At 50.2% G+C, this 14463-nt stretch overlaps 1 protein-coding gene across 1 annotated transcript; it reads right to left on the reverse strand.

The window, feature by feature from the left end:
• Positions 1-4214: 4214 nt before the first annotated feature.
• On the reverse strand, positions 4215-14059 carry LOC110218434 (homeobox protein not2-like). Its single transcript, XM_021001153.2, has 5 exons — positions 13541-14059; positions 13003-13411; positions 6826-7052; positions 5921-6074; positions 4215-5291 (listed from the first exon to the last, which is right to left on the reverse strand). Exons 2-5 carry the CDS (start codon positions 13334-13336, stop codon positions 5161-5163), a joined length of 846 nt encoding a protein of 281 aa, XP_020856812.1. The 5' UTR covers positions 13337-13411; positions 13541-14059; the 3' UTR covers positions 4215-5160.
• Positions 14060-14463: the final 404 nt, after the last annotated feature.

Here is a 14463-nt window from a genome sequence, read left to right on the forward strand (position 1 = left end):
CCCGCTCTCCCCGCGCACGCGCTGCTCTGCTCCCGGGCCCGCCCTCTTCCCCCTCCCCTTCTCTGGCCCCGCCCCTTCCTCGGTCTCCTCCCTCTCCGCGCTCTAGCTCCGTCTGTCATTGTCTCTCTTGTCACTGTCCTTCTCCACCTCTTTGTCTCTTTTTCTCTCTCCGTTCCGGCTCCGGCCCCTCCTCCCCAGTTCCCCCTCCCTCTCCAGCTCTCTAGCCCTGCCCCCTTCGGTTCGCACGTTCTCTGGTCCCGCCCTCCCCAGCCAGGCCCCATTTCTAAGTCTCTCGCCTTGTGGCCACACTCCCTCCTTTTCTCGTTATTAAAGGGAGGAGCGGGGATCTGCCGAGATCCTCCAGCCTCAGCATCCCCAGCAGCGGGTGTTGCAGGTGTGCCGCACCTGTTTAACCCTCTCCTCTCTCTGTTGTCCTTCCCCTCCCCAGCCAGGGCCCTCCCTGGAAGATGGCGTCTCTGCCGCCTGCGCTAACAACTACGCGATCTTCTTTCGGGCCCCTTCGGGCGCAGCCCCCTCCCCGCTCTGGAGGGGGGACCTTAGGCAGCCCCTCGGGAGCTCCTCTGGGACTTTCTGGGGAGATTGGCCCCACCAGCCGCATTCCACCTGCCTGGATCCCCTCCCTCGACTCCATCCGCATCTCTCGTGCCCTGAGCTCTCCCCCAAAGGGCTAATGTCTCAGGATCTTCAGGGGTCTTCGGGTCCCCAGTGTTTGGAGACCGTCCCCAAGGTCACCTGCCTTCCCATGCCGTGCAAGCTGGAGGCCAACTCCCTGTATTACTGTGTCTCCAGAATGAACAAAAAAAAATGCTGAAAACAAATGGATACCTGTCACTGGACGGTTTTTTAAAAATTATTTTAAATTTTTAAAATTTAATTTTAATTTTTTTTAAACAAAGCTTGCCTCATCCTTGACTTCCCCAGCTTCCTTCAAAACTCAGCTCAAATCCCAGCTTCCAAAGGAGGCCTTTTCCATTCTCCCCCTGTATATATCCAGCTTGCACGTTTGTCTCCCCCTTTAGAATGAGACCTTTGGGCCAGAACGTGGTAAGAGCTTAATAAAGGCTTGTGGACTGAAGTAAGATGGCTGGAAGAGACACTCCAGGATCAAAAAACTGAGAAAAATAATAATGATAATATAGCTAGTATTTATATAAGCACTTTAAAGTCTGCAAAGAATTTTACAAATGCTATTTGGTCTTCACAGCAACCCATTGAGGTAGGTACTATTATTAGCCCCATTTTACAGAGGAGATAACAAGCAGACAGAGGTTAAGTGACTTGACCACCGTCACACAGCCAGTAACAGTTCCGTTTGCCCCAACTAATGCAGATACCAAAGCCTAGACTTCTTGGAGCTGTGACTTTACCAGCTGGCCACATGTGCTCTCTAAGTGTGAGCAAGCTCTCCTGGGGACCTTGTATATGTGCCTGTGTAAGAAGAGAATGTGTTCCTTGTGGTGGGGGGGGTATTTCTGTAACAACTATGCTTGCTTTATCTGTTTAGCAAATACCCTTTGTAAAAGCTGATAAAATCTGGCTTGGGTAGAATCTTTTTTTAAAAAAAAATATTTTAAAATCTTATTTTATTTCACGCTTTCCTATAAACTCCTCTAAATTTCACAATTGAACAAGTTTAAAATCTAAGACAGAAACTATGTTGTAATTTACTATAAATGTATCAACCCTCTGCAGTAACTTCAGTTTCCAAGCCCACTGGCAGGCCTGGTGCCCTCCCCAGAGGATAAATGACTACTACTCTCCTCTGGGTTCTAGGGGGTAAACCTAAGGGGCTGGAGCTTTTCAAGGACTATTACTTAGGAGCCACCAGGAAGAACAATTAGAAAGCTCTTGTAATAGTGGAGAGGAGAGGTGATGAACACCTACTTGGGTGGGGGCAGTCTGAGTGGAGAGAAGGGGACATAGAAGAGAGGGTGTGAAGGTAGACAGGACAAGAGCTGGCAACAGGGATATGTGGAGTGACTGCAAACGTCCAAGAGTCAAGGAAGAACCCCAGGTTGCAGGCCTGGGTGACTGAGAGGATGGTAATGCCCTACAAAGAAACAAGAAAGTTGGGAAGAGCGAAGGGTTTGGTGGGGAGAAAGATGTCTGCAGTCACTTGAACGTGTTCGGTTTGAGATACCTACAGGACATCCAATTGGAGATGACCCCAGGCAGTGTGTGATGCAAGGCAAGAACTCAGGAGGGAGACTAGGGCTGGATCTATGGATCTGGGAGGATGCAGCATGCCTGAGGTGGGGGGGGGGATGAGAGTATGGGCAGAGGTGTTGGAGGGAGCCTCCAGATCACAGATCCACTGAAGACACTTTATATTTACTTATCTGTACAGACACATCCTGTATCCCCAGCCCCTCCCACTCCCCCTTTGCCCACCCAAGTAGAAAGCTTCTGGACGGCAGGGAACACTGTAGGGATTTTAGTGTTTGTGTTCCCGGAGGCTTGGAGTTTTTTGTTGCTGTTCCAAGCAGTGATTTCATCAATGTGGGAGTCTCCCTGTGTGAAAAATCTCTCTATCCATGAAGATCTTTACCTTATTCTTTGGGAGCTGCTTGGGGCACTGAGCAGTCCAGTAATGGACCCAGGGTCACACTAAGTGTCAGTGGAGATTTGAATTGAGCTCTTCTTGACTCCACACTCCACTGGACACAAATCATAAGCATTTAATGTTTGTGGAATTGGACTGCTGAAGGATGGTGGGCTGAGAGGACGAGTGTGGCCAGACCAGCTTTGAAAGGTTTCTCCTGGAGCTCTGCAGAGCCTGATGTGCCTCCAGGTGGCCCTTCCAAGGGGACAAATGACTTGGAGTCATCTTCACCTCTGAGACTCCCTGGGAGGCTGGATTCAAAAGCCCAAGGCCCTGCTGTTTGGAGGACAGAACAAGGATAATTGCTGGCCATTCTGGAAGATGCAGCCTCCTTTAGGGACCCTAAAAATACAGCATCATTGATTGTAAAATTCTAGTCCAAGTAAATAAAAAAATTCAACATCTCCAAAAATGAGCCCATAGCCCTCCCAAAGCAAGGTGGTGAAATAAGAACAGGTGAATGGCCTCTCCCTAGCCAGTCTTCCATCCTGGGGCCTGACTCAGCTCTTAGCTTATCCCCTGCCCTTCTCAAAATGGGTTTTCCAAGAAATACATGCTCCCTAGGATTTAAGCAAAGGGGAAAGACGGGATTTGGGGGAGGAGGGTGGAGAAATATAACCCAGTTAAGAATGGGTTAAGTGCTTCCTTCCCTCCCTCTGAGCTGGTGGGAGTCAGCCTTCAGCTGGGGAGGCCGAGTCAAGAGGCTGCATGCCCAGCCCAGGGGACCAATAGACACACCTGCTGTCTGAGTTAGCAACAGGCCCCTTTCCTTGCTCCACCTGCATTTCCCAGGGACTGAGCAACCCGGGCTTCTGCAAGAATTAACCCTTGGAGAGGACAGGATGCAGACCCACTCCCAAACACAGCTCTTAACCCACCCTCCTCCCCACCCTGCTTTGCCAGGACAAGAATCCCTTCCCCTTTGATAAGGACAGTCAGTGGGAGCCCGGATGTAGAGCCCCCCAGAGGGCATCTCGTCCCAACCCCTTGTTTTACAGATAAGGAAACTGAGGCCTGAGCAAGTAAAGTGACTTGTCTCAGGTCATAGTGTCAGTCAAGGTGGATTTGGAGTCAGGAGGACCCAAGTTCAAATCCAAATCCAAACACGGGCTGTGTGACCCTGGGCAAGTCACTTCATCTGTTTGCCTGTTTCCTCATCAATAAAATGGAGAAAGGGGTAAGGAAAATGAGGCAGACCAGCGGGCTGTGCTCTCCCTCTAAAGCTGGCTTTGTGTTTCATGCAGCATTTAGGGTACACAGGCGGAGGGAGCAGACATCTGTGTCCTGGGCAAGGTCTGGATGGGGTGTTCAGGGCTGTTCCCCACCATCTCTATCACACATGCTTGGTTCCAAAGAAAAGCATCTTTTCTCTCATTGTCGCGTTCTGCCCTCAGATGCCAAGCAGACCAAGGCAAATATGCCTTCCGAATAGCAGCCCTTCGGATATCCTGCTTGTTCCCCCCATCAAATAAGGGGGTTTGAAAGAAATTACATAGATGGTCCCCCCCCACCTAAATCCCATGATCCTCTTCCCAGCTGAATTGCATGCTATTCTGTTTCACATACTCATTAGTCATACAATACACATATATTAGTCAATCAACAGGCATTTATTAAGCACCTACTGTGTGCCAGGCACTGCATTCAGTGCACACTTTTATCAAGTTCCCCTAAACCTGCTATTTCATACCTTTGCACATGTGGTCACTCCTACCTGTCCCTTCAAACCGTACAAAGTCCTGAGCACAGCTGAAGTCCACCTCCTCCGCAAGGCCTTTTCTGCTTCCTCCCAGTTAGTAATACTCTCTTCCTCTTAAAATGGAACAGCAGGGTGGCTCAGTGGATAGAGCACCAGGCCTGGAGTCTTCCTGAGTTTAAATCTGGCCTCAGACACTTACTAGCTGTATGACCCTGGGCAAGTCACTTAACTCTATTTCTTCATCTGTAAACCTCAGTTTCCTCACTGTAAAATGAGCTGGGGAAGGCAATGGCAAACTTCTCCAGTATCTTTGCCAAGGAAACCCCAAAAAGGGGTCATGGAGACTTAGACATGACTGAACCACAACAACTTAAAATTGCTTTGTGTTACATGCCTTCCCTCCTAGTAGAGTGTAAGCTGCTTGAGGGCAGGGAATTGGGGGGGGCTTTGTATTTTTAGATGCTAGCACATGCCTTATCTATGGTCAGACTTAATAAATGTTTGTTCAATTTTAAACGATTTTTAAAATGTCTTCTCCACTCTTACTTCAACTCTGGTATTCAAAGAATAATTAAGGGGCAGCTAGGTGGCGCAGTGGATAGAGCACCAGCCCTGAACTCAGGAGGACCTGAGTTCAAATCTGACCTCAGACCAAACACTTAACACTTGCTAGCTGTGTGACCCTGGGCAAGTCACTTAATCCCAATTGCCTAAAAAAAAAAAAAGAATAACTAAAAGGATGATTGGGCAGGATGGAAGACCAGAGTATGAATGTAGAGTAGAATGGACCTGAATCCAGGCATTTTTATTCCTTTCTCCACAAATCTTTTGGCAGACATCAAGCTGGAGTGGAGAGTATGACTACTAGCAGGGGCCACTCATGGATGGGGGTGGACAGCTGGCATGTTGGAAATCCTGGCTCTTCCACTTCCCCCGCTGCCTCGTGTGACAGGGCCTCAGTTTTATCATCTGTAAATGAGAAAATTAGACTGTGGCCTCTGTGGTCCCTCTCAGGCCTAGATCTATGATCTGAGGTCCCAAATGCAAAGCCCCTCAGAGGGCATCTTGTCCCAAAGTCTTGTGTTGCATCTGAGGAAACTGAGGCCTGAGCAAGTGAAGTGATTCGTCCCCGGTCATGGTACCAAGCAGTGTAGAACTGTGATCTGATGACCAGAGAGCCCAAGGACATGGCTGCTCAGGAAATTGGCATCACTTAGATGCATGAAGACAAAAGACAGCATCCCTCTTGGATCAGACAGATAAGAGATCGGGGGCAGATGCAAAACAAGAGAAGAGGTAAGAAAGGGCTCAATACTGGTCTGATGGTCATTTCCCACTTCCTGCTCTTTGCCCTCCCCAATGTCAAAGAGGAAAGCCCAGCCTGAGGTAGATGAGCTTTCTATGTCACAGGAAGGGACACAGAAATGAAATTTAAAGTCAGGAAAGACTGGAGGGAGCCCTGGTGCTCCCTGAGTGTTACCCCAAAGCAGGGCAGGGGAGGGAGAGAAAGGAAGAGAGACGCAGCTGGACCACCCAGGACATACTTAAGTCAGTGGTGACTAAAGGGGGCTATGCTTCAGCTGGCAGTGCCAACATACTGTCATTGCTGTCTTCTCCGCTGCTGCTACTGGGCTCCTGGGGCGACATGGGCGGGGAGAAGGACCCCTTGGCTGGGCTGGGCAGCTTTTGTTTCTTCTGTGCCAGGCTTTGCTTCCTCCCCTTGATCCTGCGGTTCTGAAACCACACTTTCACCTGCGTTGTAGGAGAGGGGAAGACCAGAGGTCACCAGCCGGAGCAGATGCCAGGGGAGATCTGGGGTCATCCTTGCAGAGTAGGTGGGAACTTTGAAGTCACAAAACAGTTTTGGGGGTGGGTCAAAACTTCATGGATAACCAAAAACAGTCACTTAGGCTTGGCTCTGGGAGGCATCTTGGGGATCAGCTTAGTCTGGCATTCGAGGCTCACCACAATCTAACTCAAAACTCCATTGCCATCTTTTCTCTCCTATATCTCCCAATATTCAACTTCTCCCACCTGGAAGTCTGCCTCCCCCCCATGCTCCTACATTGCAAGTCTTTCTCCTCTGCAAGCCTCCTTTCTGTGTAAGGAGGTCCCCTGGCTCTGGAAGATTATACCAACAGAACACAAATGCTGGGTGAGGGTGGGGTCACTGAGCTGGAAAGGCAATGGGCCCAGAGACTGTCCTGCCATTCACTGACCAGCTATGCTCATCACTGGATGGGTGGCCACCTGGTGAAATTCTTTTTTTGGGGGGGCAATTGGGGTTAAGTGACTTGCCCAGAGTCACACAGCTACTAAGTTTTATGTGTCTGAGGCCAGATTTGAACTCAGGTCTTCCTGACTTCAGGGCCAGTGCTCTATCCACTGCACCACCTACTTGCCCTAACCTTGTGAAATTCTAGGGTCACACACAATAAGAATGTCCATCCTCCAGCTATGTCAGAGCAGGAAAGTGGAGAGACGAGGGCTGGGGGCTTCCCACCTGGGTCTCTGAGAGATGCAGCTGCCTGGCTAATTGGGTCCTCTCCATCCCCACCAGGTACGGCTGCTTCAGGAAGGCCTTCTCCAGTTCTTCCAGCTGCTCAGAGCTGAACACTGTTCGGCTCCTCTTCCGGCTTGACTTGGGGACTGCATTTACCTTGTTCAGATAGTCAGTCTGGCCCCAGGTCACAGGTCCTTGCAGGGCTGAGTGCTCCACCAGCTCCTGGCCTGGAAGGGAAGAATCAGGCACCTGAGCTTACACACAAATCTATCCCCACCTGCCACCCTCCTGGGCAAAGCAAGCAAGCAACAAACATTTATTGAGTCCCTATTGTATACCAGACACTCTCCTATGCTAGCAATGGAGAGACAAAGATAGAAATTAAATGGTTCCTGTCTTCGGAGCTTACATTCTACTGCAGGGGAGGGGAGATACACCATTCATTTAAAGCTGTTCATAACCAGGCCCTCTCCTGCCGCCCCCCAACCTTCATGCCTTACTCCCATCCACTCACTCACTCTACTAGCCAGCTGGTCTACCAGGAGGTCCTCAAACACACCACTTCACCTCCTGTCTCTCCAGATCTTTGTACTGGCTGTCCACACCTGGAGGGATACTGGCTCTTCCTCCTGGCCCCCACCTTTTAGTTTCCCGGGCTCCTTTTAAGACTTGGTCCAAATGCCACCTTCCTCAGGAAGCCCTTCCAGGTCCCCATGGCTGCAAGGCCATTCCCCTCTCAGGTGCTCCCAGAGGGGGGCCAGCGCAGGAGAACACTGAGGTGGGAAAGAGAATTCAAGGGAATAGGAAGCAGTAGGTCAGTGTGGCTGGGACAGAGCACAAGATGAGCAATACTGTGTAACAAGCCTGGAAAAGAGTCTGGCTGCAGACTGGGACAGGCTTTAAATGCTCAGGCAAGTCTGTCATTCTCCCTAGAGGGAAAAACGGGGCCATGGAAGCTTCTTGAGCAGGGGAGTGACATGATCAGGTCTGTGCTTTACCTAAAGATAACCATGATCTTTCTTCTTGATTTCTCTCTGGCCAGGTAGGCGAGTGATTAGAGCAGATCCAACAGCTTAGTTTAAATTTAATTTAGATAGAAAAGCTGTGATCCCAAGCCACACATTCAACCTCCTACCCCTAATGCCAGGCAATAGTCACAAATGAGAGGAATGAGGTGCTCAGCATTACCTCCATCAGTGAATTTTGGGAAGGCAGGGAGAGGAAGAAGAGAAAGGGTTAGAGAGCTCCCCAGTCCTCAGTCAGGGTGATCTGGTAGAGAGCTAGACAGTACTCAGAAAACTGTCCCTGCCAAGCACTGAAGCCCAGGGGAAAATCTTTTCTCCATTCAATAAACCTGTCAATATACACACACATACAGACACAATCTATTTGTCTGTTGGTCGACTGAGCAAGTTATCTATCTATCTATATCTATCTAATCAGATACACATACACACATGTATAGATGTGCATATGTGGAGCAACCTACAGAGTTCAATAAATACAGATTGAGCAGCCTACTATGTGCAAAGCTATGGACTAGGCTCCATTTCCCTTTTAGAGGGCTCTGGGCTGGGAATGCCCTGAAAGCCAGAACAGGGAAACCAGAAACTCTCTTCTCAGAAGTTTGACCAGCCAGGGCTCCCAGCCTGTGGCCCTGAAAAGAAAGTGTTGCTAAAGGAATCAGCTTGAACTAATTGGGTTTTCCCCTAGTCCCTCAAGTGGCCCCACACCAGGAAAATCCCAGAGGGTTGTCTGTGTCACCTGACCACACAGATGTAACTAGCTCCTACCTCCAGATGTTTAAATAGAGAGCAGGGAGGTGTTTGTAAAAAGGCCAGAGTGCTCAGTTAAGACAGCTGTGGACTGGCAGAAAAGGGGGGGGGGTCTCACCAAAATGGGAACCCTGGGAAGTAGGTGAACTGGTTGACCAAGGAATCCCACAATTAGGGAATGGGGAGATCAGCCTTCTAGTACAAGATCCTCACCAGATTAGTAAGGATGCTTACTAATCTGCCCTAGAAAACTCAAAAAGTCTCATCTGAATGTGGTTTTGCTTAATAATAGCATTTACTGAAGCAATTACTAACAGCATTTATTTATATGGCACTTTGAGGTTTGCAAAGGGCTTTATCTGCTTTATCCTCACAACACTATGCGGGTTGGCAGAAGTGTTTATAGTCAAGCAACAAGCATTTAGTAAGCACTTACTGCATACTAGGCATTATGCTAGCAGCTGGAGAGTGATACAAGAACCAAAAAAACCTCCCTTCAAGAGCAAGGGGATAGTTCTCCAATACTCTGGCCTGGTCAGGCCAGGTCTAGAGCAGGGAGTTCGGTCGTGGGCTTCACCATATGGGCTTCAGGATATGCTGAGAAGCTGGTGAGGGACCAGAGAAAGGCGAGCGGGGTGGTGAGGGGCCTCAAGGACCTGTCATAGCAGGATTCTGTGGCCCGGAAAAGAAGACTGAAGGGAATGTGAGAGCTGCCAAGTATTCGAAGGGCTGTCACAAGGAAGAGGGTTGGACTTAATCAGCCAGCAAGCATTATTAGGCGATAAGGCATGGAAAATGAAACCGTGCCTGGCCTCAGGGAGCTTCCACTCTATGAAGCTTAGATCTCACGGGGACGCAGGTGGGGAACAAGAAACAACATGTACATGTGTAAGAAGATACAAAAACAAGGTCATGAGAGGAGGCAAAGGCAGGAACAGCGTCCCCCATATGGAGTAGGGAGCTCAAGCCAAGCATTGAAGGAGACAAAGGCTTCTAAGAGGCAGAGGAGGGAGGGCATTCTGGGCAAGGGGGCAGGCCTGTACAGCGGCCTGGAGGTGGAAATAGGAGGGAGGGAGGGAGAGAGAGAGAGAGAGAGAGAGAGAGAGAGAGAGAGAGAGAGAGAGAGAGAGAGAGGAAGAAGGAGGAGGAGCAGGAAGAGAGGGGGGTAAGGAGAGAGACATAGATAGGGAGTGACAGAAAGAGAAAGAGGGAAGGAGGGAGAAAGAGAAGGAAAGAAGGAGAGAAAGAGGAGAAGAAAGAGAGGAGTAGGGAAAGGGGGGGAGAAGAGAGACAGAGAGAAAGTGGAAGGGAGGGAGAGAGGAAGGAGAAGAGAGTGAGAGAAATTAGGAAGGAGGGAGAGGGGAGGAGAGAGAGAGAAAGAGAGAGACAGAGAAAGAGGGAGGGAGAGAGAGAATGAGGGAGGGAGAGGACAATGGGAGAGATGGGGAGAAGAGAGATAGAGAGAAGGAGGGAGGAGGGAGAGAAGAGAGAGAAATTAGGGGTGAGGGAGAGGGGAGGAGAGAGAAATTGGGAGAGAAGAGAGAGACAGAGACAGAGAAAAGGAAGGAAGGGGAGAGGAAGAAGACAGGAAAAGACAGAGAGAGACTAACCCACTTTCTCTAGAAAAACAGAGAAGGGGAACAGCATGTAGAGAAGCCTGGGAAAGCAAGGTGGCGATAGGCCTTGAATGCCAGACAGAAGAAGTTTTGTGTCTAACGACAGACTTGCCCTGTTTGACCCAGAATGACAGAACCAGCAGTGGGTCAGAGGTACCCAGAAGCAAGTTGCTGGTGACAGTCAGGAACTTCCTAACAATTACAGCTTCAGACATGGGAGGGTGGTGCTCCCCCTCCTCAGAGGTCTTGGAGCAGAGGCCAGAGGAGGCCTTGGTGGCTTCGTTATAAGGAGGATTCTTTGGGAGCAGAGGCAGGACCAATCTCCAAGGTCCCTTCCAACTCTTTCTCTGAGGTCCGGCTGGTCTGGTCCTGGAGGATTTTACATGAGACAAAGCAGACATTCCTCTGGAGGCTGGTAGATGTCCTCTCCTGCTGGGGTAGACTCACTCTACAAATGCAGATTGACTGTAAGGGAAGTCTTCTAGAATGGCCGGAGGCACACAAAGGTTAATTAACCTGCCCAGGGTCACACAGTCAGTGTGGGGGGGGGGATGGGACTGAGTCTCTCCATTCCTGACTCCAAGCCCATAATGGCTAACACTTATATAGCACATTAAGGTTTCCAGAACACTTTACACACACTGTCCCCCGTTGTTTTTCGAATAAGACATTCCATCTTGCAGCTCTTGGCATTTTCTATGCCCTTCCCCCAGGCCTGCAACTCTCCCCCTCCAGCCTCAACTAAAACCGCACCTTCTGCCAGAAGCCCAGCTTAATGCCAGTGCTGTCGCTGAGCAATCACGTCCTGTTCATCCTGTCTCTACCTTGTTTCTGCCTGGTTATGTCTTCCCCATTAGACAGTGGCCTTCTAGAGGGCTGAGACTGTTTTTCCCTTCTTTGTGTCCTCAGGGCAAATAGTAGGCGCTCAATAAATGCTTGCAGATTTGACTTAGCTCATGTGATCCTCCCAATAACCCTGGGGAGGCAGGGCTCTTTCCATGTATCATCCATTTTGACACTGAGGCAGACAGAGGCTAGTTAAGTGACATGCCCAGGGTCCCACAGGTAGTATGGTGAATTTGAACTCGGGTTTTCCCCACTCAAAGTCCAGCACTCTATCCACTACTGCTCTGTCTTGCTGCCTCTAATTCTATAAAGCAGGGATAAATAAAGGCATGACTCGCCCACTTCACAGGGTGACTTGGAGCAAAGCACAAACAGGAAACAAAATCAAAGGACCAACAATACTGTATTTTTGTTGTTTAGTCGGTTTGTTTGTGGGGTTTTTTTTTCATGTCCGACTCTTCATGACCCTATTTGGGGTTTCTTGGCAAAGATACGAGAGTGTTTTGACATTTCCTTCTCCAGCTTATTTTACAGATGAGGAAACTGAGGCAAACAGGGTTAAGTGCCTTGCTTAGGGTCACACAACTAATGAGTGTCTGAGGCTGGATTTGAACTCAGGTCCTCTTGACTCCAGGGCCAGCACCACCTAACTGCCCAACTCCATAGAAATACAACCTATTGTCATCATTCAGAGGAGGGGTTCTTAATCTTGTCTGTGTCAGGGACCCTTTTGGCAGTCTGGAGAAGCCTAAGGACCCCTTCTTATCCAATCACAGAGGAAGCCAATTATACTGGAATACAATTACTAGGCTAAAAAAAGCAACTAAGTTCTAGACTCTGGGTTAAGAACCCCTGCTTTAGACTGAGTGGGCAGGGCAGGATGGTCCTGGGAGATCACCACAAGCGGAGTAGTCACTGAAGGTTCCTGTACAGGTCGAACTTGACCTGGGCTTTGAGATCTTATGTGACCTAGAAATGTTCTAGAAGGAAGGCAAAAGGTGGAGGGAAGGTCTAGTGAGAAGGGAAAAGATGCGGGGAGTGAGTAGATAAAGCTTGAACTACTAAGATTACAAGGAGGGAACCTTGAATTGCTGACGGGGGTGGTTTAGAACTGAGGCAGTAACCAGCTGGATGGTACCATGGCTAGAGCACCGGGCTTGGAGTCAGGAACTTAACAGCACTTAATAGCCATGTGATCCTGGCAAGTCCCTTAACTTCTGTCTGCCTCAGTTTCCTCATCTGTAAAATAGGGGTAATATTAGTACCTACCAAGGATGTTGTGAGGATACTTCTTTGTGCAAACCTTAGTATTAACATAAAATGCGGAGCTACAGCTGTTTCTTGAATACAGCATGATTTAATGTAGGAAGGGGGTTGGTGGGGTTGCCCTGCTGTTGCAGTGCTGAGTCCCTGGACACCGGGAGAGACAGACCTCCAACGGATTAAGGGGTGAAAGCTGCCTTCATCAAGGCTGGGGATGGGAATCCTGATTTGAGTTTTTCTAAGCTGCCTTCCAGCTTCTGAGGATTCTCTGAAGTGGGAAGCCTTCACGTGCAGACCCCTGAAAGTGTAAAGCCCCCTGTTCTCAACCTCCCTCCTCACCCAATCCTCTCCTCCCCTCAAAAGCTCCTCCTTGAGATGCCTCCATCTCCTCCAATACCCCTCCTCCGCCTCCTCCTCAAGTCTTCTGCCCCCTTACAAGACCGACAACTTCCCACCCAGCCTCCTCCCCATTCTTCTTTCAAGCTGACAGGAAGCGAATTTCTTTTCTTTTCGTTTCATCCCCAGACACCCCGACCCTTAAGTTACTACAGACACCCAAGGTACTCCGCTGCAGGGCACAACCCTCAAGCTCCAAGAGGGCCTCAACCGCATACTCAGAGAGCCGGACAGAGGGATGCGCTGCACTGAGCTGAGGGGGTCAGGGGCCCGACCCTTACCTTTGACAGGGCAGGCGACGTCAGGAAAGACACCGGCAGGGTGTGGGACGCGGATCGCCGACAGCAAGGTCTTAGGAGAAGGCTGGTACACATAAAGATTGGGAAAGGAGGACACCCAACCCACAGAATAATCGCAGGTCACTCGCCAGTTCGGGGTGAACGGGGAGGTCAGGGGTTCTCGGAGCGCCAAGCCAAAGACCCCCGAAACTCGAGCGGGTTCCCGTGGCTGAGGGTTGGCCTTGGACAAGATAGAGTCGATGGAGAAGGGCAACTTGGAGGAATCCAAGGGCCGCTGGGGGTCAGAGGGACTTCTGCCCTCATGGTTCTGTGTCATGCTGGCGAGACCTGGAGAAGTTGGGCGGGTGAATCTCCGAGAGCCACAGAGTGTAGAGTAGCGAAGACCGGGACCCTAGAGCAATAGAGAGCAACAGGAGGATATAGAGGGGGTGAGAGATTTAACCTTGGGGAAGGGACAGGCAGCTGGAGAAGCGGACGGAATGTTGGAAAGAATGGCATAGAGCGCCTACCGTTCACCTACCAGTCCGTCCCGCGGAGTGGAATGCCGTCCAAGGTCCGACGGACAGCGTGGCGTGGCCGGCAGGGTCGCCGCGATAGCAGACCTGGGGGTTCCGGAGTACCGGTCCAGGGATGGATGTGGGCGAGCAGGTGCGGGCGTGGGCTAAAGGCAGACCTGGTACTGAAACCCAGGAGGGCGGCTGTGCACTCCAGCTCCTTCCTTCCCAGGAAAACCAGAGAATGCAATCCCGGGAGCCAGGAGCTAGTCTGGGAGTCGGGGGCGGGGTCCGAAGCTTTTTAAGGCGACCCCCTGCCCACCAGCTCCAAGCAAAATGAATCATTCATATGCAAAATGGGCGGGCGTCCTTGGAATTTGGAGACCCAGGGTCCCTCTCACCCTTCAACCTCCCACCCCTCAGCCAGGAGCACCCTGAGGCCGAGAAGGGGCTGGGAGCCGCGGGAGCCCCAGGCACCTGGAAATCTGCGATGCCGAGGGTTTCTTAGCTCTTAAACTCGAGCTGCTCCTTCCCCTCCCCCACAAACCAACACTTCCACTTCCGTATCTCCCCCCACCCACCTACCCAGACCAGAAGAAGGGGTGGGTCTGGGGAAGTTGAAGCCGAAGTCTGACGCGACCCGACTGAGGAGGTGATCCACTACTCTAGTCTTTCCTTTCTACGCACCTCTCCCACGCTCCACCAAAACCAAAACAAAGAACGTATTTCTAACACTTAGTCTGGCATCTGGCACACAGTAGGAGCTTAATAAATGTGTATTGACTGACTGGACTCCGAAAAGCTTCCGTGCGTGTGTGTGTGTGTGTATTTGGCCCTTCTAACCTCTCAATAAATTTTTTACTTTTCTAATTAAATTTTATTATTGTATAACATTTATTTTTCCTCTTCCACCCTTCCCCAAAAACAAAGCAAAGTATTTCCAGCACTT

The sequence above is a fragment of the Phascolarctos cinereus genome, unplaced genomic scaffold, assembly GCF_003287225.1.
Source record: "Phascolarctos cinereus isolate Bilbo 61053 unplaced genomic scaffold, phaCin_HiC Scaffold_2;HRSCAF=192, whole genome shotgun sequence".
NCBI lineage: Eukaryota > Metazoa > Chordata > Mammalia > Diprotodontia > Phascolarctidae > Phascolarctos > Phascolarctos cinereus.